Source organism: Oncorhynchus clarkii, chromosome 12, assembly GCF_045791955.1.
Source record: "Oncorhynchus clarkii lewisi isolate Uvic-CL-2024 chromosome 12, UVic_Ocla_1.0, whole genome shotgun sequence".
Taxonomy (NCBI): Eukaryota; Metazoa; Chordata; class Actinopteri; order Salmoniformes; family Salmonidae; genus Oncorhynchus; species Oncorhynchus clarkii.
The window spans coordinates 47,138,107-47,162,059 of NC_092158.1; the positions used below are offsets into that span (position 1 = coordinate 47,138,107).

The following is a 23,953-nucleotide window of genomic DNA, read 5'->3' on the forward strand; positions in this document are numbered from 1 at the left end:
CTCCATCAGCAACAGAATGGAAAATGAATGTGTTTATGCAACACATGTTAAATCGTATCGCATCAAACCGAATCGCATTGATTCGTTCCTCTAATCAAATCGAATCGCACCGAATCGTTTCAAACTAAAATGTATCGTTCCTGTATATTATCGGAGTCCCTGTATTTAACTAAGGCCTTTAGTCTCCCATTGACATCAATGCATGCTGAATACAATCATTTGTTATCGTCCCCTTTCGGTCTGTAAAATTGTCATTGATCCTGCGGTAGGTAGCACGCCAATTCTCTTACTGTCTCACATTCGAAAATGGAATGTTAATTATGCAGTGTCTCAACATGAGAAAGTGATGCGGTGACATGCTGTAGCCTAGGTGGCTGCTGTAGCGCCAGTGTAATACCTATGTCTATTCACAAGACACCAAACTGAAGAAAACAAACCGAAGCGGGGTTGGACTACCTTGTCCAATAAGAAAGGTACATTTTATGTTTTCTGTCGCAAACCATTTTTCAACTGAAAATGTTTCGCAACAAAAAACAAGATTCTTATTGCCTCCCACAATGTACCATTTGCCTAGGGTTTGTGTTGCCTAGGGTCCGAGACTGTTAATGAATATGACCCTGGTATTAAAGCTCCGCTCTGGAGACTAGGAGCTAATGTTTGGTCTGGGCTGGGGGGTGAAATGGGAGCGCCGTGGCTCCCCAGCTGACAGACAGATAAACACGCAGCACCAGGCTGATGCTTATCTTCTGTTAGGCTGGGGAAATGCCAGCAGCAGCAAAATGAAACACACACATTCTCTCACACAACACGCACGCGCACACAGTCACAGTAATACACACTCGTACACACGTCACTGCTGCTGGAGTCTGAGGATGAAAGACACACACAGTCACGGCTGCTGGAGTACGAGGTTGAAAGTGTACTTTGAGCCCTAGTCATGTGATGAGGTAGTCTGCTCTACAGACAAACGCAGCACCAAAATCCCTCTCTTGCTAGACTATGTGAAAGACTTTCTTGGAGTGACTATTCAATGCCCTGGTGACAGCATGTTTCCTAGTCAAAGCTGTTTGTAGTGTAAATGTATCCTCAGTACTGGGCGTTGTCGCTTTGAACACTGTTCTTCTCACTGAGAAATTGGAATAAACAGAGAAGTGGTATGGTGTCCACTACACTAAGGTTCCAGGTCTGAATTGTAATTATGCTTTGATTCGCTGTTGATGTAAAAATACCCTCATAGGATGTTCTGTATGGTCTGGTACCACAGAAGGTTGTTAGTGTATTGTGAATGTTACTTGTAGTTCTAGGGAATAATGGAAACATGCCATTTAAGCCTAACAATATACAGTAAAAATCAGTGTTTCTCAACCTCCGGTCCATGGTATGTTGCTGAACGGTCCCTGAGACTCTAATCTGGTCAGTTATACAGAGCTAGTTTTAATGTAAGCTGTCCCGCTAGGAGGAAAAAACAAAAAAGGTTGAGAAACGTTTACCTTTATGCCTTCGTTTTCTTTGTATTAGCGCCATTTTAGGCCTTCCTCTGAATCATTATTCGTTTGAATATTGCTCATCTTTTTTAACATTCATACCCTCAGTTACCATTTCAGTTTCTTTTTTTTCAAGGGTGCGTTATCAAAAACAATTACTTATTATTATTAAAATTCAGACTGTAAGGTGCATAGTCACACTGGGGAAGAAGACTTTCACTCTTTTTTTCTGTCATTGTTTATTTTCACCTCCCAATGTTTCCTTTTTAATTTTCTTGGCTTTTGGTGTTTTTTTCCCCCTCTGTGTGTCCTGGTTGTGTTACTTTACCATGTGTACTGTCTGACGTGTTGTACTAGACGTGCCTGTGCAGCAGACTGGCTGTGTAGTAGCCGAGGGAATCCCCTCCAAGTCCTGTGGTAAGATGGTCTAAACGGCTGTGTCTCAATAGTCTTTTAAATGACCTCCTTTACTTTTCCTGTCATTTCCTTCATCTGGCATGTGGTAACTGGCCAGTGGACAGGTGAAAGCCAGATTCACCAGGACTAGGCTTTTTTTCACATTTCACCTATCACTTATCCAATCTGTTAAGTTCAGTGCAAACTAAGGGATGCAAGTAGAAGTGGACATTTTGCCCCCCCCCCCCCCCCCCCCCCCCCCCCCCCCCCTATTGAGATATACCCTGTTAGTGTGTGGTGACTGTTTTTCTGTGGTGAAGTCCCCAGTCCTTTTGCCATGTGTCCCCCAGTCATTCACTCACACCCTAACACGAGTCCTACACCTCCTTTGATCTCAGTTTATTTTATTTTGATTAAACTCAGCCTTGCCTTTTATTGCCCTGGCAGTGAACTTTCCCACAGTGTTTGGATGTTTTAGTGTTACATGGCCAGAGTAGCGTGAAGGAAGATGTTTGGGTTGAGGAAGGAACGCTACCAGGAGGGTTTGAGGGAGGTAAAAATACACCTTTAAGTCAATGAATGAAGGCCTGAAAATACATTTGACTCTAAAATGTTAAAGGGGCAGTTCAGCCAAATTACCTATTTATTTACATGCTTTGCTGTCATTAAGCTAGCTACTGCCACCAACCGTTAATGTTAGCATTTTGTAACAAAAAACCAATGTATGTCAATGTCCCCCAGTTAGCACGCTTTCAATTTCATGTCCAGCTCATATCTGAAAGGGATTGTGTAGCCCAATAACTTTGATGTGATTTGGGCATGACATTTAAAACATGCTAACTGGGGGGCATGAATTTACTTTGGTTCTTGGCTAGAAAATGCTATTATAGCAGGGGTTTTTCTGGTTCAAATGGGGGCTTAGGTGGTGGCCGTGGCGAATGGCGTGGTCACCCACCAAATGTTTTGATGTCCTCCTCTTGGCTGTGGAGATAAAATGTTGCGGTTTTAAAACAAATTTCGTGCAATCATACACATTTTTACATGGGACTGAGAGAACATTTTCAGTTTTAAAGCACATTTCCTGCAATTCTACACTTTTTGCCATGACTTATACCATGTTCTTATGCAATCTGAGTGCCTCAAACATTATAACAAAGTCAGTGGGGGCCCCATGTCATGACAAAAATACTCCTGAATGCATCATTTTGTAAATTTTAGATTCTCCCTGACTGTCTGTCTAGGTTTTGATTGTTAGTTCTCAAAGATTATATTATTTAAAAAATATATATGTCCATTATATTTTCTGCATGACATTTACACTGATATCTATTTTCCATCCAATTTTTTTCCCTGAAAAAAAAAAAACTTAGGCAGTCCACCCAATACTTTTCTATGCAGAGAAAAATATGTACAGTGTCAGTCAGTGTCAGTGGCTAGTTTAACAAAACCAAAGCAATACATTGAGCAATAAGTTGTTGGGTTGCAACATTAGCCATTATTTGACATTGCAACATGTCTTGCTGTGCCTCCTGCAACCTGTATTACTAGTTTAATCTGCTTTCTCATTTGACTTTTACAATATGCACTCCCTGTATATAATGACGATATTGGTTTGGCTGGACCATTGTGTTTGACCTGTTAGTGAAACTGACCTGCCTGTGAACAGGTGTGATCCTGTGTGTGTCTCTATTTGCAACTATAACAACTCAAAATATGTGTTCAAGCAAACATGACAGGGGGTGTTGTTGTCACTTATACCAATGTTCCCCAAACAACGTGTCCTCATATGAGTGTCAAACTGGGTTCTTAGAGGGTCATGTGTTATGCCATTATTCATAACAGCCTATCTTGGCATCATACTGATATTAAAGGGATAGTTCAGCAAATATGTTTAGATATTTGTTTCCTTACCTTAAAGCAGTCTATGGACAACGAGTGACTGCAATCCACACATTTGTGCTATTCTGTATTCTGGGAAAAATATCTAATATGCAATTTAGCTGAACTATCCCTTTAACAACAATAAGCACTTTTCAAAATGCATCCATGTGTTAAAGGCTTTTGAAGGAGAGTGGAGTGCTATAATAACTGGGGTGTATTAAGTATTTGAAAACAGGTATCAATCATTCATTTCTGCCACTCAATAGAAGCTTCAAAAGCCATTTTCCTCAGGCCTCGTCAACATTTTATAAAAACTACTAGCCATAAATACAGAGCTGAGCTATTGAAAGAGTACCTCCGCCACCAAGCAGACACATTGCCCTATGTATAGGAAAACCGTTTGACACCCACAGTTCGTATGACACCCCGTCACGCATACCGCATACCGTGTCCCACATCGCCATCCTTGTTTCCTCTCACTGTGCCAACCCGTGTGTTGTGTGGTGATGGTGAGTAACCCACCATATCTTTCTCTTCTGTCTGTCTGTGTAGGGCTTGTCCAGCGTTGTGTGATCATTCAGAAAGATGAGAACGGTTTTGGGCTGACGGTGAGCGGAGACAACCCTGTATTTGTGCAGCTGGTCAAAGAGGGTAAGGCCTTTTCCATCCTATTCTAATCTACACCTTCCTGTGCTGTAGTCAAGGAAATGATGATGATACCTATTGCGCTAATGCTAGTTAGCATTGGCCCTCAAGAAACTACCTCTAACTTCCTTCATTCTGGACACAGAGACATAAATGGTATCCACAAGTTTATCTGACTCTGGGGAAGTAGATAACGGTCCTTATTGCCAATAATCTCGAAGTATTCCTTTAATTGGTAAAGCATGGTGCTTGCAACCCTAGGGTAGCTGGTTCGATTCCCACTAGGGCCACCCATATAAAAATGTATGTATAATATATATATAATGTTTTAAGGAAATGTAAGTGCATATCTTGGGGGTGTAAACCTTTTGATGTTAGATCAACATGTTTGATTGGGAGCAGAATATTAATATATATTCTACATCATATAGTCTTGATATCCAAGGCAACAATACAATGTATTGGATTTATCTCTGAATGTGTCATTATACAGTTGGATACAGTAATATCGCTAACCTTTTATCATTCTCATTCCCATTACGTGTCCTGTACTGTCTTCTGCAGATGGCTCTGCCATGCGAGCGGGAGTCCAGACGGGTGATAGGATCATCAAGGTGAGGCTCATTCCTTCTCTGGGGCCCATTACACTCTTCCTAGACATTACCCTTAGCCTAATCTTTAATTGACAGATGCATGTAGTAGCGTGTGTCAATAGACTGTGGGATGGGATGACTAACAAGGAACTTTGTTCGGGTACACTAATTTTTCGTGTCTGATCATTTTGGACAAATCACAATTTCGCAGGTTCTATTTGGCCCATAAACTTGCCCGAGACTTGCTGAGAGTTTTTGTTTAGAGGGGTGGAGACTTCGCTAGTACATTTTCTAACATGTCTCCCCCCAGAACTTAATTAAGCATCTGACGCAATTTCGCAATTTTAGTATTGTCCGAGATAAACTGATCCTAGATCTAAGGGTTATCTTTCCAAAATCTTACCTTATGCATTTCAACCAAAATGCTAAACCGAACTTAGATCAGTGTGAAGGGGGAACATCCTTCTGCCACTGTCTCTTAGACAGAAACCGATCAGGGTGAAGTTTCCCCTAGGTACACATCTAGGATCAGTATCCCCTAAACTTAACCATAGTAGGGAAAATGCTAAACTGACCCAAGATCAGTGTGTTGGGGCAACTTCATCCCGCCTCAGACAAGAGAACCCTGCAGGGTACTAAGGTAGGTTGTGGGTCATGGATTAGGCCCCCTGCATACTTTCCCTCTCTGCCCCCTGCTGGGTTGATGAGGAGCTACACCATAACATGGCAATGTATTCCAATGTCATTGGAAAGGGCAGGATGCCTTCATGCTGTGCGTAGTGTCAGTGCAGAAAATGAATTGTTAGTCTGTGTGGGGGAATCCCAACTTTCTCCTAATGAGACTTAATGATTCTCCTAAAGACTTTGGCAATCAAGCCATTTTTCTACTTACCCAGAGTCAGATTAACTCATTGATACAATTTTATGTCTCTGTGTTCAGTTAAAAAAAGTTGAAGGTAGTTTTGTGAGACATTGTTAATTAGCATTTCTGCAATGAATGGTAGTCTATAGGTACAGCTTCCCTTTAAGTAAAATCTTCACTTAGTCATGCATGGATGTATGGATGTTTACACTTGAATGGGCAGGTAGTGCTGCAGGTTGGGCCATTTTACTGAAAGATAGTTGGTTCGAATCTCTGAGCCAACTAGGGGAAACATCTGTTGATGTTATCTTGAGCAAAGCATTTAACCCTAATTGCTCCTATAAGTCGCTCTGGATAAGAGTGTCTGCTAAATTACAAAAATGTCAATTTAAAATGAATGAACATTTAGAAAGAAATAAGGTGTTTCTTTGCATGGAAAGAGTTATGTACGCCTGCTCCTGTTGAATGTACCCATTAACTAATATGGGGTTTCTAATCTGGGACAGAATGCATAGTCCTCCCATAGAAAGTGTTTCATTTTGATTGATGTTGTGACATATAGCAGATGTTCTGTTTTTGTTGCAGGTTAACGGGAGCTTAGTAACACATTCAAACCATGTAGAAGTCGTAAAGTTAATCAAATGTAAGTCAAAGTTGCCGTTTTATATCTAATTGTTCATAGACATGAAAAATCACAGGCTCTTCAAGAGACACACTTTCTTAAAGCTAACAAGTAGTAGGCTTTAATGCATTTTGAACTGCTTATAATGTAACCAAACTCTCTTGTCTCTCTGTGTCAGCGGGCTCCTATGTGGCCCTCACAGTGCTGGGGAGGCCCCCGGGACTGGCCCAAGTCCCCCTGTCAGAAGGCGAGGGTGGAGACCCAGGGGTCCTGTCGTCGTCCCTCTCCTCACCCCACTCTCCGGGAACAATGGGGGGAACAGGGGAGCACTGCTCCACCTCCACCAGTCCCCAGGACCACATCATCTCGTCGCTGTCCCTCCGGGTACGACTGACGGCCGGCCACCTTTGCTCTGTGGCTGCAACTGAAATGGCATCCTTTTCACTATATAGAGTAGGGTGCCATTTCAGATGTGTGTCTCTTTTGTTCTTTCTCTCTGTCTCTGTCTCTCTCTCAGCCTCCACAGTTCCACATCCCTTCTTCACCCGTCCCCATCCCCCCGTCCTCTTTCCCACTTCAGCTTACACCCACCCCCACTCACTCTACCTCTTTCACTTTCTAACTGGATCTGTATTCTCACGCTTCTCTCACTAGTTTCCTCAATTTTTTCATAAATCTGTCACTCTCCCTCTGCTGCACTTGTCGCTGTCCTGTCCGGAAGCAAACAGTCTTATAATTTATGTTTTTCTTTACTTTGGTTGGTCCCTAAGGAGGAGAATAACGCTGTACACAGCCAGAAGGTGGACATCTTACAGAAGATGCTGTCCAAGCAGCAGCAGGACTTACAGGCAAGACACACACACACACACACACACACACACACACACACACACACACACACACACACACACACATAGTATCACCATACTCTGAAGTTTTCTACATGAGGAGATGAGACAGTCATCTAGTCAAATTTTTTATCTTTGATTTGAATGAGAGTATTCTTTGGAATTGACAATGTTATTTTTATATAGTTAGGTTCATAGGACCTGGAGCCATGTTCATGAAGCATCTCAGGTCCGCCCTGTGCATCAATGATACTATATGATTCCTATTTAATTTTTTACCTTTATTTAACTAGGCAAGTCAGTTAAGAACAAAATCTTATTTTACAATGACGGCCAAACCCTCCCCTAACCCGGACGACGCTGGGCCAATGTGCGCCGCACTAAGGGACTCTCGATCACGGCCAGTTGTGATACAGCCCGGAATCGAACCAGGGTCGGTAGTGACGCCTCTAGCACTGTCTTAGACCGCTGGGCCACTCAGGAGCCCAAATACAGACCCAGATTAAATAAAAATAATTCACACATGAAATTGTCATCAATGCTTAATGATGTTATTGTGCATGTTGCTGCTTATTTATTGTGTTAATTTACAGCACAATTCAGTTCCTAGCAGCATCCATAGTAGTGGCATCATTCCAGTGTAGCATAGAATACTCACTGAGCTTCCTTGAACACCATGTGACCACCCCCATCTCTCTTCAGTCTTATGTTCCAAAATTTGAAATTGGGGAAGTAATGCTGCTTTAAAAATTGATACATTAGTAATCCCATTTTGGAGAAAAAGGCATTCAAACATTTTGCTCTACATGAATCCTTGGGAAACATATATTTAGAGAAGGAATACTTTCACCAAATTGCCTAAATGGATTCTCTGAACATTCTCACCAACTTCCCCCACTAGGCAAACCATTAACAGTATTAAATTGCCTATTGTTGTATAATAAAGAGAACCTTTCACATTGAACAGCTACAGTGCTGCTCTTTGTTTATGCCCATTTTGCATCGTTCACACCCTCTTCAGCCTTAGACTCACCTAGGGTTGTTGCAGTGACCTTATTACCACTGAAAGATTAGTGGAATCTGTGTGGGTAGCTGGACAGGTAGGATGACTGACAGTGAAGGTGAACAGGTGTCAGGTGACAGAGGAATGGATGAGACTGAGGCAGGAATTCCTTTAACCATAAAGTGGCATATTTACTGAGTAGTCTGTGCTGCATCACAAAGGAAACAAATAACATGTATCCAATCAAATTCATAATCAAAGATCAAATCATATCATTCATTATTAACATAATTTAGGGAATTCAACCGTCCAGTTCATTAAGAAGTCAATAGTAATCATCCGCGAGTCATTTAGGCTCGTAACTATTTATCATAAATTATGAAAGAATACAAACAGTGAATGGTTATACAATCTATAATCCCCATTATCAAAGTCAATCAGTTAGCAAACAATGACGTTTCTCATTTCACTCTTTCAATTGTCTTCATGTGTACATATAATCAATTTCAATACATATGAACCATATCGATTGCATAATTGGCCTATGAGGATCCGTAGGGCCGTGATCATTGACAATTCACATTACACAATATGTTTGAAGCGTGCGCTCCAAGCCGCTCTCCGCGGTAAAACCTATAAACAATAACTGAATGGCCCACTCTCCCGATCGCCACAGATAATTCAGATGAAAGGTAACATAGTCGGTGGACTTACGTGGATTCATGGACGCACAGAACTTCTGGATCAGATGGAGTTAAGGAAGAGAAAGCAGCGAGATCAGGCGATGGCAATTTCCTCCTTTTATGGAGTTGAGATCTGTCGGACATTTCCACCTGGTCCAGCTGAGTAAATGGCAATGAATTAAAGGAGTATTCCACCAACTCCTTGGGCCTTTTCTACAACCACTATTCATTTATATTTTTGACATTTAGCAGATGCACTTATCCAGCATCTGCTGGTCCCTCATGGGAATCAAACCCACAACCCTGGCATTGCAAGCACCATGCTTTACCAACTGAGCCACACATGACCGTCATTGTAATCTCTTCTAATGCCCTCTGGACATGCATTGGTAGTACCCAACTTGCTTAAAGAGTTAGCCTACATTTATAGTGAATTTGTATTTGATTTTGAATAGCCTAGTAATAGTTTTTTTTCCTCATACAGGATGACACATTACCTTTAGCTACAGAATATCTGAACACCATGCGTTTCCATCTCTCTCTCCTTCATTCCTTTCTCAAGCATGCAGAGAGAGGGGCTGTCAACAGTTGAATTTTATATGTTTCCTTGTGAAAACATGTTACTATCAATGTTCCCGAACAGATTTCACTTGGTTTCCCAAATTCAGCGCACGGTAGCTGCAGGAACAGGGTTGGAGAGCCCATGACATACAGAGTTTGGGAGAAATATCACCTGTCGCATGGCGAGAGGCTACATGCTCCTCAAACAGTGGTTGATACATGTAGTGAAATAACATGAGTAGCCTACCCAGCATGGAAAAACTAACTGGCAGGAAAGCGGCCTCCATTCACTATTCGAGTGCATATGAATGTCCTGCCCATTTCTACATACAGTATCAATAAAGACAATATTAATTTGAGAATAGTCTGATGGGTGAACATATTATCACTTGATAAGAGAACAGTGTTTGCAGCCTGAGGCAAGGAACATAGTGCAAGCTTTTTTTGTGACCTTTTCAAATCATTAATAGCCTATAGTCGCATCATGCAGCCCAAATATGTTATGATTTCATTCACAACTAAAGTTGCCAAATAATTCTAAATCTAGCATATAGGACATGTTTCAAATGATCACTTTTATGCTCAAGGTAGCCAATTCATATGTAGACTTGCTCTTGAATATGATGTTATATTTTTCTTACTTTAAAATCATATAATATAAAATAATGACACAGGACTTACAGTGCATTCGCAAAGTATTCAGACCCCTTCACTCTTACAACATTTTGTTACGTTACAGACTTATTCTAAAATGTATTAAATCGTTTTTTTCCCCTCATCAATCTACAAACAATACCCCATAATAACAAAGCAAAAACTTTTTTTTTTTTTTTTTACATTTTTACAAATGTATTATAAAAACCATAAATACTTTATTTACCTAACTATTCAGACCCTTTGCTATGAGACTTGAAATTGCGCTCCGGTGCATCCTGTATCCATTGATCATCCTTGAGATGAAAAGGTGAAGGGGGTCTGAATACTTTTCGAATGTACTGTATAAGCGTATCTTGTCTGATAAATGAACAAGCCTATGGCATGGCGCATAGCCAGATAACATACAGTAGGCCAACTCATATTCTGTTCTCCTGAAATAGTATCTTAAACAATCCTCCTCCTCACCTCAAATAATTTTATAAAACACTTAATCGACAATGGCACTTGACCGCCACCCCCCATTCATTGACTACAGCTCAGTATTCACCACCATATTAATGGAAACATATAAAATTCAACTGTTAATCTGCATAATTGTAATTATTTGCCTACCTTCTCATGCCTTTTGCACACAATGTATATATAGACTCCCCTTTTTTCTACTGTGTTATTGACTTGTTAATTGTTTACTCCATGTGTAACTCTGTGTTGTCTGTTCACACTGCTATGCCTTATCTTGGCCAGGTCGCAGTTGCAAATGAGAACTTGTTCTCAACTAGCCTACCTGGTTAAATAAAGGTGAAATAAATAAAAAATATTGCCCTAAAAGCTCATCACTAACCTAAGGACCCTGGGACGGGCCGCCCCCGGGTGGTAAAGGTAGGCAACAACACATCTGCCACACTGATCCTCAACACGGGGGCCCCTCAGGTGTGCGTGCTTAGTCCCCTCCTGTACTTCCTGTTCACCCATGACTGCATGGCCAAGCACGACACCCAACAGCATCATCAAGTTTGCAGACGACACAACAGTGGTAGACCTGATTACAGACAATGACGTGATAGCCTATAGGGAGTAGGTCAGAGACCTGGAAGTGTGGTGCCAGGACAATAACCTCTCCCTCATCGTGATTAAGGCAAAGGAGATGATCTTGGAATACAGGAAAAAGGGGCTGTAGTGGAGCAGGTTGAGAGTTTCAAGTTCCTTGGTGTCCACATCACCAACACACTCACGGTCCAAACACACCAAGACAGTCGTGAAGAGGGTACGACAACACCTGTTCCCCCTCAGAAGAGTGAAAAGATCCTCAAAAAGTTATACAGCTGCACCATCAAGACTGGTTGCATCACTGCCTGGTATGGCAACTGCTCGGCCAAGGTGCTACAGGGAGTAGTGTGTACAGCCCAGTACATCACTGGGGCCAAGCTTCCTGCCATCCAGGACCTCTATATCAGGCGGTGTCAGAGGAAGGCCCTAAAAATTGCCTAGACTCCAGCCACCCTAGTCATAAACTGTTCTCTCTGCTACTGCACAGCAAGCGGTACCGGAGGGCTAAGTGTAGGTCAAAAAGGCTTCTTAACAGTTTCTACCCCCAAACTATAAGACTGCTGAACAGCTAATCAATTGGCTACCCGGACTATTTCTATTAACACCCCCCTTTTTTACTCTGCTGCTACTCACTGTTTATTATCTATGCATAGTCACTTTACCCTTACCTACATGTACACATTACCTCAATTACCTCGACTAACCTGTACTCCTGCACATTGACTCGGTGCCGGTACCCTCTGTATATAGCCTCTTTATTGTTATTTTGTTACTACATTTTTTTTACATTTGTTTATTTAGTAAGTATTTTCCTAAAAGAATCGGACCCTTTTTTTCAATTTTCATCTAAAATGACATACCCAAATCTAACTGTCTGTAGCTCAGGACCTGAAGCAATATGCGTATTCTTGATACCATTTTAAAGGAAACAGTTTGTAGAAATGCGAAATTAATGTAGTAGAATATAACACATTAGATCTGGTAAAAGATATCAAAAAAAGTATGACTTAGGACTCTAGGTGCTATTTTGATTTTGGAAACTAGATGGCAGTAGTATATGTGCGAAGTTTTAGACTGATCCAATGAACCATTGCATTACAGTTCAAAATGTTGTATCAAATCTGCCCAAATGTGCCAAATTGGTAAATTGATACATTTTCAATTATAGAGAACATACAAAAATTATATGGTAATACAAAATGTAAGTTTACACAATCCCAGGAATGTAATACATTATGTTTAATTAGCTTCCCTACAGAAAAGACACCTAACCTTCATACATCTAGATGGGGGGGGGGGGGGGTGTGGTGCCAGACACAGCAGAGGTTCAAACGGTAGATCCAAGGTCCTACATTTGAATATAAAAATGTATTTTATCAAACAACACTATGCTACATTTTATCTCTGGGACCCTCAGGATGACAAATCAGAGCAAGATTACTGAATATAAGTATATTGTTTACTTTCAGAGGTGAATGTATCAAACCAGTTGCTGTGATAAGGTTTTTGTTGTTGTGCACTCTCCTCAAACAATGGTATTTTTCCACTGTAATAGCTACTGTAAGTTGGACAGTGCAGTTAGTAACAAGAATTTAAGCTTTCTGTCCATATAAGACATGTCTTCTTGTTACTTACAATGTCATGCTAATCACATTAGCACATGTCAGCTCAACCGTCCCGCAGGGGGGACACTGATCCTGTAGAGGTTTTAAAATTGCATTGTTTCAAAATTGCATTGTTGGTTAAGGGCTTGTAAGTAAGCATTTCACGGTTGTATTCGGCGCATGTGACAAATAACATTTGAATTAATTTTAGCGTCGGAGCTGGTGTAATAGGATTCCACCTTCCTCCTAAATATTCCTTTTGCGTGTTTGATGTGTTGTTGGAGGTCATAGCAGGCTTTCTTGTAAGCGTCCGTGTCCCGTTTCTTGTAAGCGGTAGCTCTAGCCTTTAGCCCAGCGTGAATACTGCCTGTAATCCATTGATTTTGGTTTGGATACGTTCGTATAGTCACTGTGGGGATGACATTGTCTATGCACTTACCTATGTACCTACATCGATTTGGCCAAGGTCAATACTTGTAAATGAAAACATTTCAATTATTAAATGCTCACCTTGTACCTATGTTTGTGCTCTGTACAATGGTTCCTCCTGTGAAAGTTGCAGCACACCTTGCGGGCTGCCACAGAATTATATGGCACGTTATTTAAGTGTCAGCCATTGTTTCCATTAATGCTAGTTAGTGATAGTTTGACCACCAGAGGGAATCTTTGAGAAGCATTTGACAGTCTTTAATATTGGCTGTACAAGAGAATTTAAAACCTTTTTTGTAAGAACATAGTATATGAGATTGATTTTAAGAAATTTAGCTTAATTAATTTGATAAATATTATGGTGTTTCTATTACAAGAAAAATGAAACCCTCAGAAAATATGGCGCTGTTCAACCTGACCGGTCGGGAGTAGGCTACAGTACTAAGAGTAAAATAATAACGTCCACACCCTAATTGTAGTTTAACCAATACCCAAACAGAGATTCAGTGAAAATAAAATCTAATTGATTTATCAAGACCAGTTGCCATGCTTGTCTTAGAGCAGTGTGAAAAGGTGCTGAAATAGTTGACCACACGCAGGTAGGCTATTGCTTCAAATCCCATTGCACTGCATATAAAACTGACATTATTATTGCTATATTCCACCCTATATTCCACACGTCACTCTCTCTCGCATATACACTTGCTGTCTTGACCTCTGAATGCTCGGCTATGAAAAGCCAACTGACATTTTCTCCTAAGGTGCTGACCGGTTGCACCATCTATAACCACTGTTTATGACCACATCTATGAATGTTTTGAACAGCTTGAAAAATGATCTAGCCTTCATGGCCATGTACTCTTATAATCACCAACCAGTTTGGATTTAAGTACAACTTTTGTATGACTGACTCCTTTAGTGAGAGGTCTAATGCGTTAATATTTAATCATTTCTGCCATGTGAATTCATATTCATTATATAAATAGGCCCATGTGCACATTGATATTGGGGCTGCGCCATGCAGCCGTGCCTAATGGGGAAAGGGCGATGCGGGGATCGGAGCTCGTGTGAGAGCCGAAGCCACCCTCCCGACCCAGAACCCCACGCCGAGGGAAGGGAGAAGCGGAGGATGTGGGTCCTCAGAGAGTCATAGATACTCCCGCCGTTTATCCGTGCTTCATTGGTCTGTTTCGCTTGATGGCCCTCCGATCTGTACTTGTTAGATGGCCCTCCGACCTGCAACCGTTTTCTACGGTTATATACAGTTGAAGTCGTAAGTTTACATACACTTAGGTTGGAGTCATTAAAACTTGTTTTGCAACCAGTCCACAAATGTCTTGTTAACAAACTATAGTTTTGGCAAGTTAGTTAGGACATCTACTTTGTGCGTGACACAAGTAATTTTTCCAACAATTGTTTACAGACAGATTATTTCACTTAACATTCACTGTATCACAATTCCAGTGGGTCAGAAGTTTACATACACTAAGTTGACTGTGTCTTTAAACAGCTTGGAAAATTACAGAAAATGTCATCATGGCTTTAGAAGCTTCTGATAGGCTAATTGACATCATTTGAGTCAATTGGAGGCATGGATACATTTTTCTGCATCATTTTTGGACAGAAAATGTCGGATTTTTGCAATGTTACGTAGACGGAAAAAAGCTATCCTTGAAACAATCTTGATATGTTCATCAAAAGAGAGATCAGGGTCCAGAGTAATGCCGAGGTCCTTCACAGTTTTATTTGGGACGACTGTACAACCATCAAGATTAATTGTCAGATTCAACAGACGATATCGTTGTTTGTTGGGACCTAGAACAAGCATCTCTGTTTTGTCCGAGTTTAAAAGTAGAACGTTTGCAGCCATCCATTTCCTTGTGTCTGAAACACAGGCTTCCAGGGAGGGCAATTCTGGGGCTTCACCATGTTTCATCAAAATGTACAGCTGTGTGTCGTCCGCAAAGCAGTGAAAGTTAACATTTATGTTTTCGAAAACAATAGTGGTCCTAAAACGTAACCTTGAGGAACACCAAAATTTACAGTTTATTTGTCAGAAGACAAACCATCCACAGAGACAAAATGATATCTTTCCGACAGATAAGATCTAAACCAGGCCAAGAATGTGGTGATCGATGGCATCAAAAGCAGCACTAAGTTCTAGGAGCACTGGGACAGATGTAGAGCCTTGGTCTGACGCCATTAAAAGGTCATTTGCCACCTTCACAAGTGCAGTCTCAGTGCTATGATGGAGTCTAAAACCAGACTGACGCATTTCGTATACATTGTTTGTCTTCAGGAAGGCAGTGAGTTGCTGTGCAACAGCTTTTTCTAAAAAAGTTGAGAGGAATGGGAGATTCGATATAGGCCGATTAGTTTTTTATATTTTCTGGATCAAGGTTTGGCTTTTTCAAGAGAAGCTTTATTACTGCCACTTTCAGTGAGTTTGGTACACATCCCGTGGATACCGAGCCGTTTATTATGTTCAACATAGGAGGGCCAAGCACAGGAAGCAGCTCTTTCAGTAGTTTAGTTGGAATAGGGTCCAGTATGTAGCTTGAAGGTTTAGAGGCCATGATTATTTTCATCATTGTGTCAAGAGATAAAGTACTAAAACACTTGAGTGTCTCCCTTGATCCTAGGTACTGGCAGAGTTGTGCAGACTCAGGACAACTGAGCTTTGGAGGAATACGTAGATTTAAAGAGGAGTCCGTAATTTGCTTTCTAATGATCATGATCTTTTCCTCAAAGAAGTTCATGAATGTATTACTGCTGAAGTAAAAGCTATCCTCTTTTGGGGAATGCTGCTTTTTAGTTTGCTTTGCGACAGTATCAAAAATGTATTTGGCATTGTTCTTATTTTCCTCAATTAAGTTGGAAAAATAGGATGATCGAGCAGGAGTGAGGGCTCTTTGATACTACACAGTACTGTCTTTCCAAGCTAGTCAGAAGACTTCCAGTTTGGTATGGCGCCATTTTCTGGCAGCTTGCTTCAGAGCTCGGGTATTTTCTGTATACCAGGGAGCTAGTTTCTTATGACAAATGTTTTTAGTTTTTAGGGGTGCGACTGCATCTAGGGTATTCACAAGGTTAAATTGAGTTCCTCAGTTAGGTGGTTAACCGATTTTTGTCTTCTGACATCCTTGGGTAGGCAGAGGGAGTCTGGAAGGGCATCAAGGAATCTTTGGGCTGTCTGAGAATTTATATCACGACTTTTGATGATCCTTGGTTGGGGTCTGAGCAGATTATTTGTTGCGATTGCGAACGTAATAAAATGGTGGCCCGATAGTCCAGGATTATGAGGAAAAACATTAAGATCCATAACATTTATTTCATGGGACAAAACTAGGTCCAGAGTATGACTGTGGCAGTGAATAGGTTCGGAGACATGTTGGACAAAACCCACTGAGTCGATGATGGCTCCGAAAGCCTTTTCGAGTGGGTCTGTAGACTTTTCAATGTGAATATTAAAGTCACAAAAATGTGAATATTTTCTGCTATGACTACAAGGTCCGATAGGAATTCAGGAAACTCAGTGCGGAACACTGTATATGGCCCAGGAGGCCTGTAAAACAGTGATTGAGTAGGCTGTATAGATTTCATGACTAGAAGCTCTAAAGACGAAAACGTTGTTTTTTTTTTTCGTAAATTGAAATGTGCTATCGTAAATGTTAGCAACACCTCCGCCTTTGCGGGATGCACGGGGGATATGGTCACTAGTGTAACCAGGAGGTGAGGCCTCATTTAACACAGTAAATTAATCAGGGTTAAGCCATGGCTGTCAGGCCAATCACATCAAGATTATGATCAGTGATTAGTTAATTGACTATAACTGCCTTGGAAGTGAGGGATCTAACATTAAGGAGCCCTATTTTGAGATGTGAGGTATCACAATCTCTTTCAATAATGGCAGGAATGGAGGAGGTCTTTATTCTTGTGAGATTTCTAAGGCGAACACCGCCATGTTTAGTTTTGCCCAACCTAGGTTGAGGCACAGACACGGTCTCAATGGGAATAGCTGAGCTGACTACACTGACTGTGCTAGTGGCAGACTCCGCTAAACTGTCAGGCTGGCTAACAGCCTGCTACTTGGCCTGTACCCTATTTCATTGTGGAGCTAGGGGAGTTAGAGTCCTGTCTATGTTCATAGATAAGATGAGAGCATCCCTCCAGCTAGGATGGAGTCCGTCACTCCTAAACAGGCCAGGCTTGGTCCAGTTTGTGGCTGAGTCCCAGAAAGAGGGCCAATTATCTACAAATTGTATCTTTTGGGAGGGGCAGAAAACAGTTTTCAACCAGCGATTGAGTTTTGAGACTCTGCTGTAGAGCTCATTACTCCCCCTAACTGGGAGGGGGCCAGAGACAATTACTCAATGCCGACACATCTTTCTAGCATATTTACACACTGAAGCTATGTTGTGCTTGGTGACCTCTGACTGTTTCATCCTAACATCGTTGGTGCCGACGTGGATATCAATATCCCTATACTCTCTACACTCGCCAGTTTTAGCTTTAGCCAGCACCATCTTCAGATTAGCCTTAACGTCCTTAGCCCTGCCCCCTGGTAAACAGTGTATGATCGCTGGATGATTTGTTTGTAAGTCTAATACTGAGGGTAATGGAGTCGCCAATGACTAGGGTTTTCAATTTGTCAGAGCTAATGGTGGAAGGCTTCGGCGTCTCAGACCCTGGAATGGGATGAGAAAAGGCTCGGCCTCTGACTCCGACTTGCTGCTTAACCTGCTGCGTCGACCAAACCCGGATCCGGGATTCTATTTATAGACCTAAGCTCATTACCATAACGCAACGTTAACTATTCATGAAAATCGCAAATGAAATGAAATAAATATGCCATCTCTCAAGCTTAGCCTTTTGTAAACAACACTGTCATCTCAGATTTTCTAAATATGCTTCTCAACCATAGGAAAACAATCATTTGTGTAAAAGTGGCTAGCTAGCGTAGCATTTAGCATTAGCGTTAGCATCCAGCACGCAAGATTTCAACAAAAACATAAAAGCCTTCAAATAAAATAATTTACCTTTGAAGAACTTCGAATGTTTTCAATGAGGAGACTCTCAGTTAGATAGCAGATGCTCAGTTTTTCCAAAAAAGATTCTTTGTGTATTAGAAATAGCTCCGTTTTGTACATCACATTTGGCTACCAAAAAAAAAACACGAAAATTCAGTCCTCAAAACGCGAACTTTTTTCCAAATTAACTCCATAATATCGACTGAAAACTTGGCAAACGTTGTTTAGAATCAATCCTCAAGGTGTTTTTCACATATCTCTTCAATGATATATCGTTCGTGGATGCATGGTTTCTCCCCTCAATCAAATGGAAAAGTACTAGCAGCTGGCGTTTGCGCACCGATTTCCACGCAGGACACCAGGCGGACACTTGGAAAATGTAGTCTCTTATGGTCAATCTTCCAATGATATGCCTACAAATACGTCACAATGCTGCAAACACCTTGGGGAAACGACAGAAAGTGTAGGCTCATTCCTTGCGCAATCACAGCCATATAAGGAGACAATGGAAAACAGAGCTTCAGAGATTCTGCTCATTTCCTGCTTGACGTATCATCTTGGTTTCGCCTGTAGAATGAATGAGTTCTGGGGCACTTACAGACAATATCTTTGCAGATTCTGAAACTTCAGAGTGTTTTCTTTCCAAAACGGTCAATAATATGCATAGTCGAGCATCTTTTCGTGACAAAATATTGCGCTTAAAACGGGAAAGTTTTTTATCCAAAAATGAAATAGCGCCCCTAGAGATCCAAGAGGTTAATGAGGAGAACCGGTTGAAAGTTCCTGTCAACTGAATGAGCGACAAAGGTTGAACATTCCTACAGCATTTCCCTCCAGAAGCCATGAGAAAGTTGTCCGGCTGCGGACAGGGGATTTATACTACTATCTGTACTTACTGGTGGCACAGACACTGTTTCATCCTTTCCTACACGGAAATTACCCTTGATCTGCAAAAAGCCAAAGAGCCCAGTCTTAAACATATGATGGGCCTCTCTTAGTAGCTTTCCTAGAAAACCCATTTGGATTTAGATACAATGAAGGCTTTAAGAGAGATGTTTTATTTTAATAGTTTTAACTCATGTTCATTATAAATATGCTCATTTATCTTTATCTCGTTTGACATTCCAAATAAAGTTTTTTTTTCTATCGCATGATTTGAAACAGAATTCTCCTGGAACCATGAACAAATATGTAAACTGCGATATCACTAGAGAATTCATCTGGGTATTCTTCCCGCAAATAGATAGAATCTTGAAACCGTGGAGAGGCAACTTTGCAAAGTTTTTGATCAACATTTATTGTTGCAAGATCGCTCTACTTTTTCGGGATAAAGTTAGTATCTTTTCGACTTAACCATCTGACCATTTAACCAGGCGAACACATGACAATTTAAAGTTTGTATCTTTTAGAGGCCTAATCCGTAATATAGTACACTTATTGTAGTTGGGTTTTAGTCCAGAGAAACTGGAGAAATGATCTATGTTCACATTGAGGCCCTTGAAGATTGAGGACTCATGAGAACTTGAATTATTGGCATAGATCGATACTTTTGTTTCTAAGCCCTTTTAGCCCCTTAATGTTATCATTAGCCATAATGCTAAATAGTTCAACTTAACAGTTCAATGGCCATAATAAATAAGTATGCTGATAGAGGGCAACCTTGTTTTACGCCTCTTGACAATTCAAAGTTCTCAGAGAAGTAACCATTATTTATTATTTTGTTATACCTGACTTTTACCCATTTTATGAGAGATTCTCCAGAATGTAAAAAAATCCAGGCACTTATAATATAATATATTATATAATATAATATATTCTAGATGTACTGTATCAAATGTTTTCTGAAATTATGCTATAAAGATTATATCTGGTTTCCCTGCATTCTCATAGTTTTCCATTATTTCTAGTGGATGTCTAATGTTGCCTTCAATTTATCTTTTATATACCTTTTAAGAATCTCATCTGATCGTGATGAATAATATCTGGTAGGGACTTTTTCGTTCTATGAGCAATACAAGAGAACATTTGTTAAAAATATTTAGCTTCCTCATGCAAGATCTCTGTTGGTGAGATAAGGATTTCTCCATCATTTAACTATTTTTTTGTAAGTTATTTTTGGTCACGTTTCTATATTGAAGGTTTAGGAAAAACCTTTGATGCAGTTTTTTGGCATTCTCCATCAAATATTCTCTTTTTTATTTTTTTATAAATGAAAGCTAATATTTCCTGAATAAGTCCCTCAAAGTCCTTTTGTTTTGCCTCTAGAATATTCAGTGCTTCTGTATTATATGTATTTTCACCATGATGTGTAATGTTAGATTTTCTATTTCTGTTGTAAGTCTTTTTTATTATGAATGCCTTTCGTTTTTGTTAAGGAAGTAGTGGTTACATTTCCCAAAAGACAATAATTCTTACCACTAAACAGATATACTACAGTTGCCATGGGTAACCACTGATAAACACTGACCACATCTTGCCCTCCCCTTAGTTTCACTTCCTTCTATGATAGACCATGAACTAAAACTAGGACTGTGGGAACTGGACACACAAACATGCATGTACACTCACACACACTCTCCCTCTGACTTTCTCTCTCACTCACTCACTCACTCACTCACTCACTCACTCACTCATACTTAGAATACACCTCCTCTTCTCTTCCCCCCCACTTCCTACCTAATTCCTCTCCTAACGTGTCCTGTGTTATGTCACGTTATATCTAGGCTATGAAGGAGGAGTACAGCAGGAACCCCACAGCGAAACTACTGAAGGACATCCAGGAGGCCAAGAAACACATTCCTATGCTACGTGGCCAACTCAGAAAGGCCACAGGCACACCTCAGGTATACCCACCTGCGTATACACACGTACATATGTTCACACACATGTACGTGCATATGTATACAAACACACTCTCTCTCCCATAGACACAAACACTCTCTTGCTGTCTACATCTCACAGGTACATACACACACTCAAAGGGACAGCGCAGTTACTGCCTGGCCTACCACCCATTTATAGTAGGTGTGTGTGTTTTCAGGATGGCTCCCTCTCCCCCTGGGACGGTGAGGGGGGGGCCGATGGAGAGCAGACCCCCTCCTCGCAGGTAGAGAGCGGCAGCAATGGAATCTGGACCAATATCACTGTGAGTCAACCTGGCCAATTAGCCTGTCTTATTATCACCACCAGACGCTCCATGACTACTACATGTGAATTGGCATTCTCAATACAATACCATTGTACTGAAATAAATAAATAAAATAATCATCATATGTTTTATTGTCACATACACCCAATAGGTGCTGTGAAATATGCCTTATACAGGGTCAGCCAGGCAACCCTGGAACAAATTAAGGTTAACTGCCTTGCTCAAGGGCACATCAACAGATTTTTCTCTGTATTTCAGGTGTCTCTCAGTCCCCTCCCTGAGAGTCCGTGCCAAAGAGAGACCCCCTGCCATAACCCAAAGACCACCCCCCGAGACAGCCTCAACTCCTGCCCCTCGCCTGACGCCGAGGACACGCCGGACTTGGTGAGACACAGATGCACACACACACACAGTATATTTGTATATTCCCAAAACTAGATTTAGAAGGAAGTCATGCTCATGTCTGTGTATGTGTGATTCAGAACTGTAACTTCCAGTGTAGTGTGGGCAACCCCTTGACCTGTCTCAACCCCCAGATCATCGGAGCAGAGGACGACTACTTTGACACCGAGCAGGAACAGGTACTGGTGGACTAGTGCTAGACTGCTGGCTAGCTGTCGTGTCTGTCTGGCTCTGACTGTCTGGCTCTGTCTGACTGTCTCTGGCTGTCTATCTCTCTCTATCACTCATTTTGTGCCTGTCTGTCTCATTCTCTCGATGACTCTCTCTCTCTTAGCAAGCCTGGGAAAATAAAGCCAAGCCAGTAGCGTGAGGCAGCTTGATGTAAAAGTACACCCCCGGACAGGATGCTAGTCTGTCACTGCGCCTTACCGCAATCCATCTCCTTAATGCTGAATGCCAAGCAGAGCGGCATTAGGTCCCATTTTTATAGTCTTTGGTATGATTCGACTGGGGATAAAAACCGCCAACCTCTCAATCTCAGGGTGAAAACACTTTAACCACAAGACAACAGGGTTGGTATCTCTCTCTTACTCAACTCTGTCTGTTGATCTCTACCCTGTCTCTCAGATCAATGGCCAGTGTTGTTGTTTCCAGAGTATAGAGCTGCTCAAGTCTCGGCCCGCTCACCTGGCCGCCTTCCTCCATCATGTGGTCTCTCAGTTTGACCCTGCACCTCTGGTAAGACCACCACATACATACACACTCACTGTACATATACACACTCGTGCACACCAAGGTTATTAAAGTGTTGTGTTTTTCTATTAGATTCTCTAGTTAAAATGTATCAACATATATATATATATATATATATATATATATTTTATTATTTAGTTTTGGTGTTAGGGACATAAAGCATGCGTGGAAGGCTAGGAACCATTTGGGTTGTATAGTTTGTGTGTTTTTTTGAGATGTCACTTCTTTCAACGGGGGGCAGTAATACATAACGTGACGGGTCATGTCATAGGTTAGGTTAGCCCTTCTCATGAATCCAATACTACATTGGACTCATTCTACTTCCCTTTTGATTAGCTGAGGTGGTCTGGTCGAATGTAAAACGCTCTTTCTAGACACATTATCTTTGGTTGCGATATGGAAACTTGGAAACGTAATTTAATTACTTAACTTAATTATGATCCCAAAATAACTTTACGAATACAAAAGATACACTTACTGTTAGCTCTTTTACCACAAATTTCCACTGATGTTCTTTGTGTAACACGGAGCACAGTAAGTGCATCTTTTGTATTTTTAAAATAATTTTGGAGTGATATGAAAGTGGAATTTCTGATGTTTCCAAACCTTATTGCACGCGGTGATTATTAACAGTTAACAGATGCCTCACAAGTCCTCAACTGGCAGCTTCATTAAATAGTACCCGCAAAACAGCAGTCTCAACGTCAACAGTGAAGAGGCGACTCCGGGATGCTGGCCTTTAATCATCACAAACATTTGGATTAGCTAACACACCGTGCCATTGGAACACAGGAGTGATGGTGCTGATAATGGGCCTCTGTACGCCTATGTAGATATTCCATAAAAAATCTGCCGTTTCCAGCTACAATAGTAATTTACAACATTAACAATGTCTACACTGTATTTCTGATCAATTTGATGTTATTTTAATGGACAAAACATTTGCTTTTCTTTCAAAAACAAGGACATTTCTAAGTGACCCCAAACTTTTGAATGGTAGTGTATACATTGGATCTATATTGGATCCAGCTACTGTGAAAAGTTTGGATGTGTGTAAAACCCTCCGTAGTCTGCGTTGTTTTCATATTTTCTACCCACATAAAGAAATGATGGTGCCTGTAAGTGTGACATAGCCTATTTAAAACAAGTTGTTATTTTGTTTAGAATTTGATTAAAATTATTATTTAATCTTGCTTATTGGCATGTCCATGCTCAGCCATAATGCAATTGACAGTAGGCCTAGCCCCTATACCATGCGATTAATTAGAACAATGTGGACTGCAAATGGGTTAAAGTTAACGTATT

General features: G+C 41.0%; 1 protein-coding gene across 2 annotated transcripts in view; it reads left to right on the forward strand.

Moving 5' to 3' along the window:
• LOC139423267 (rho guanine nucleotide exchange factor 12-like) overlaps positions 1 to 23,953 on the forward strand; it is a 132,087-nt gene that overhangs the window by 59,545 nt on the left and 48,589 nt on the right. For both annotated transcript variants that reach the window (XM_071175083.1, XM_071175084.1), the window contains exons 4-13: positions 4,314 to 4,412; positions 4,971 to 5,020; positions 6,447 to 6,504; positions 6,662 to 6,867; positions 7,254 to 7,331; positions 21,069 to 21,188; positions 21,386 to 21,490; positions 21,752 to 21,877; positions 21,976 to 22,074; positions 22,523 to 22,633. In XM_071175083.1, coding sequence (XP_071031184.1) covers positions 4,314 to 4,412; positions 4,971 to 5,020; positions 6,447 to 6,504; positions 6,662 to 6,867; positions 7,254 to 7,331; positions 21,069 to 21,188; positions 21,386 to 21,490; positions 21,752 to 21,877; positions 21,976 to 22,074; positions 22,523 to 22,633 — 1,052 coding nt within the window. The remainder of the gene's footprint in view (positions 1 to 4,313; positions 4,413 to 4,970; positions 5,021 to 6,446; positions 6,505 to 6,661; positions 6,868 to 7,253; positions 7,332 to 21,068; positions 21,189 to 21,385; positions 21,491 to 21,751; positions 21,878 to 21,975; positions 22,075 to 22,522; positions 22,634 to 23,953) is intronic.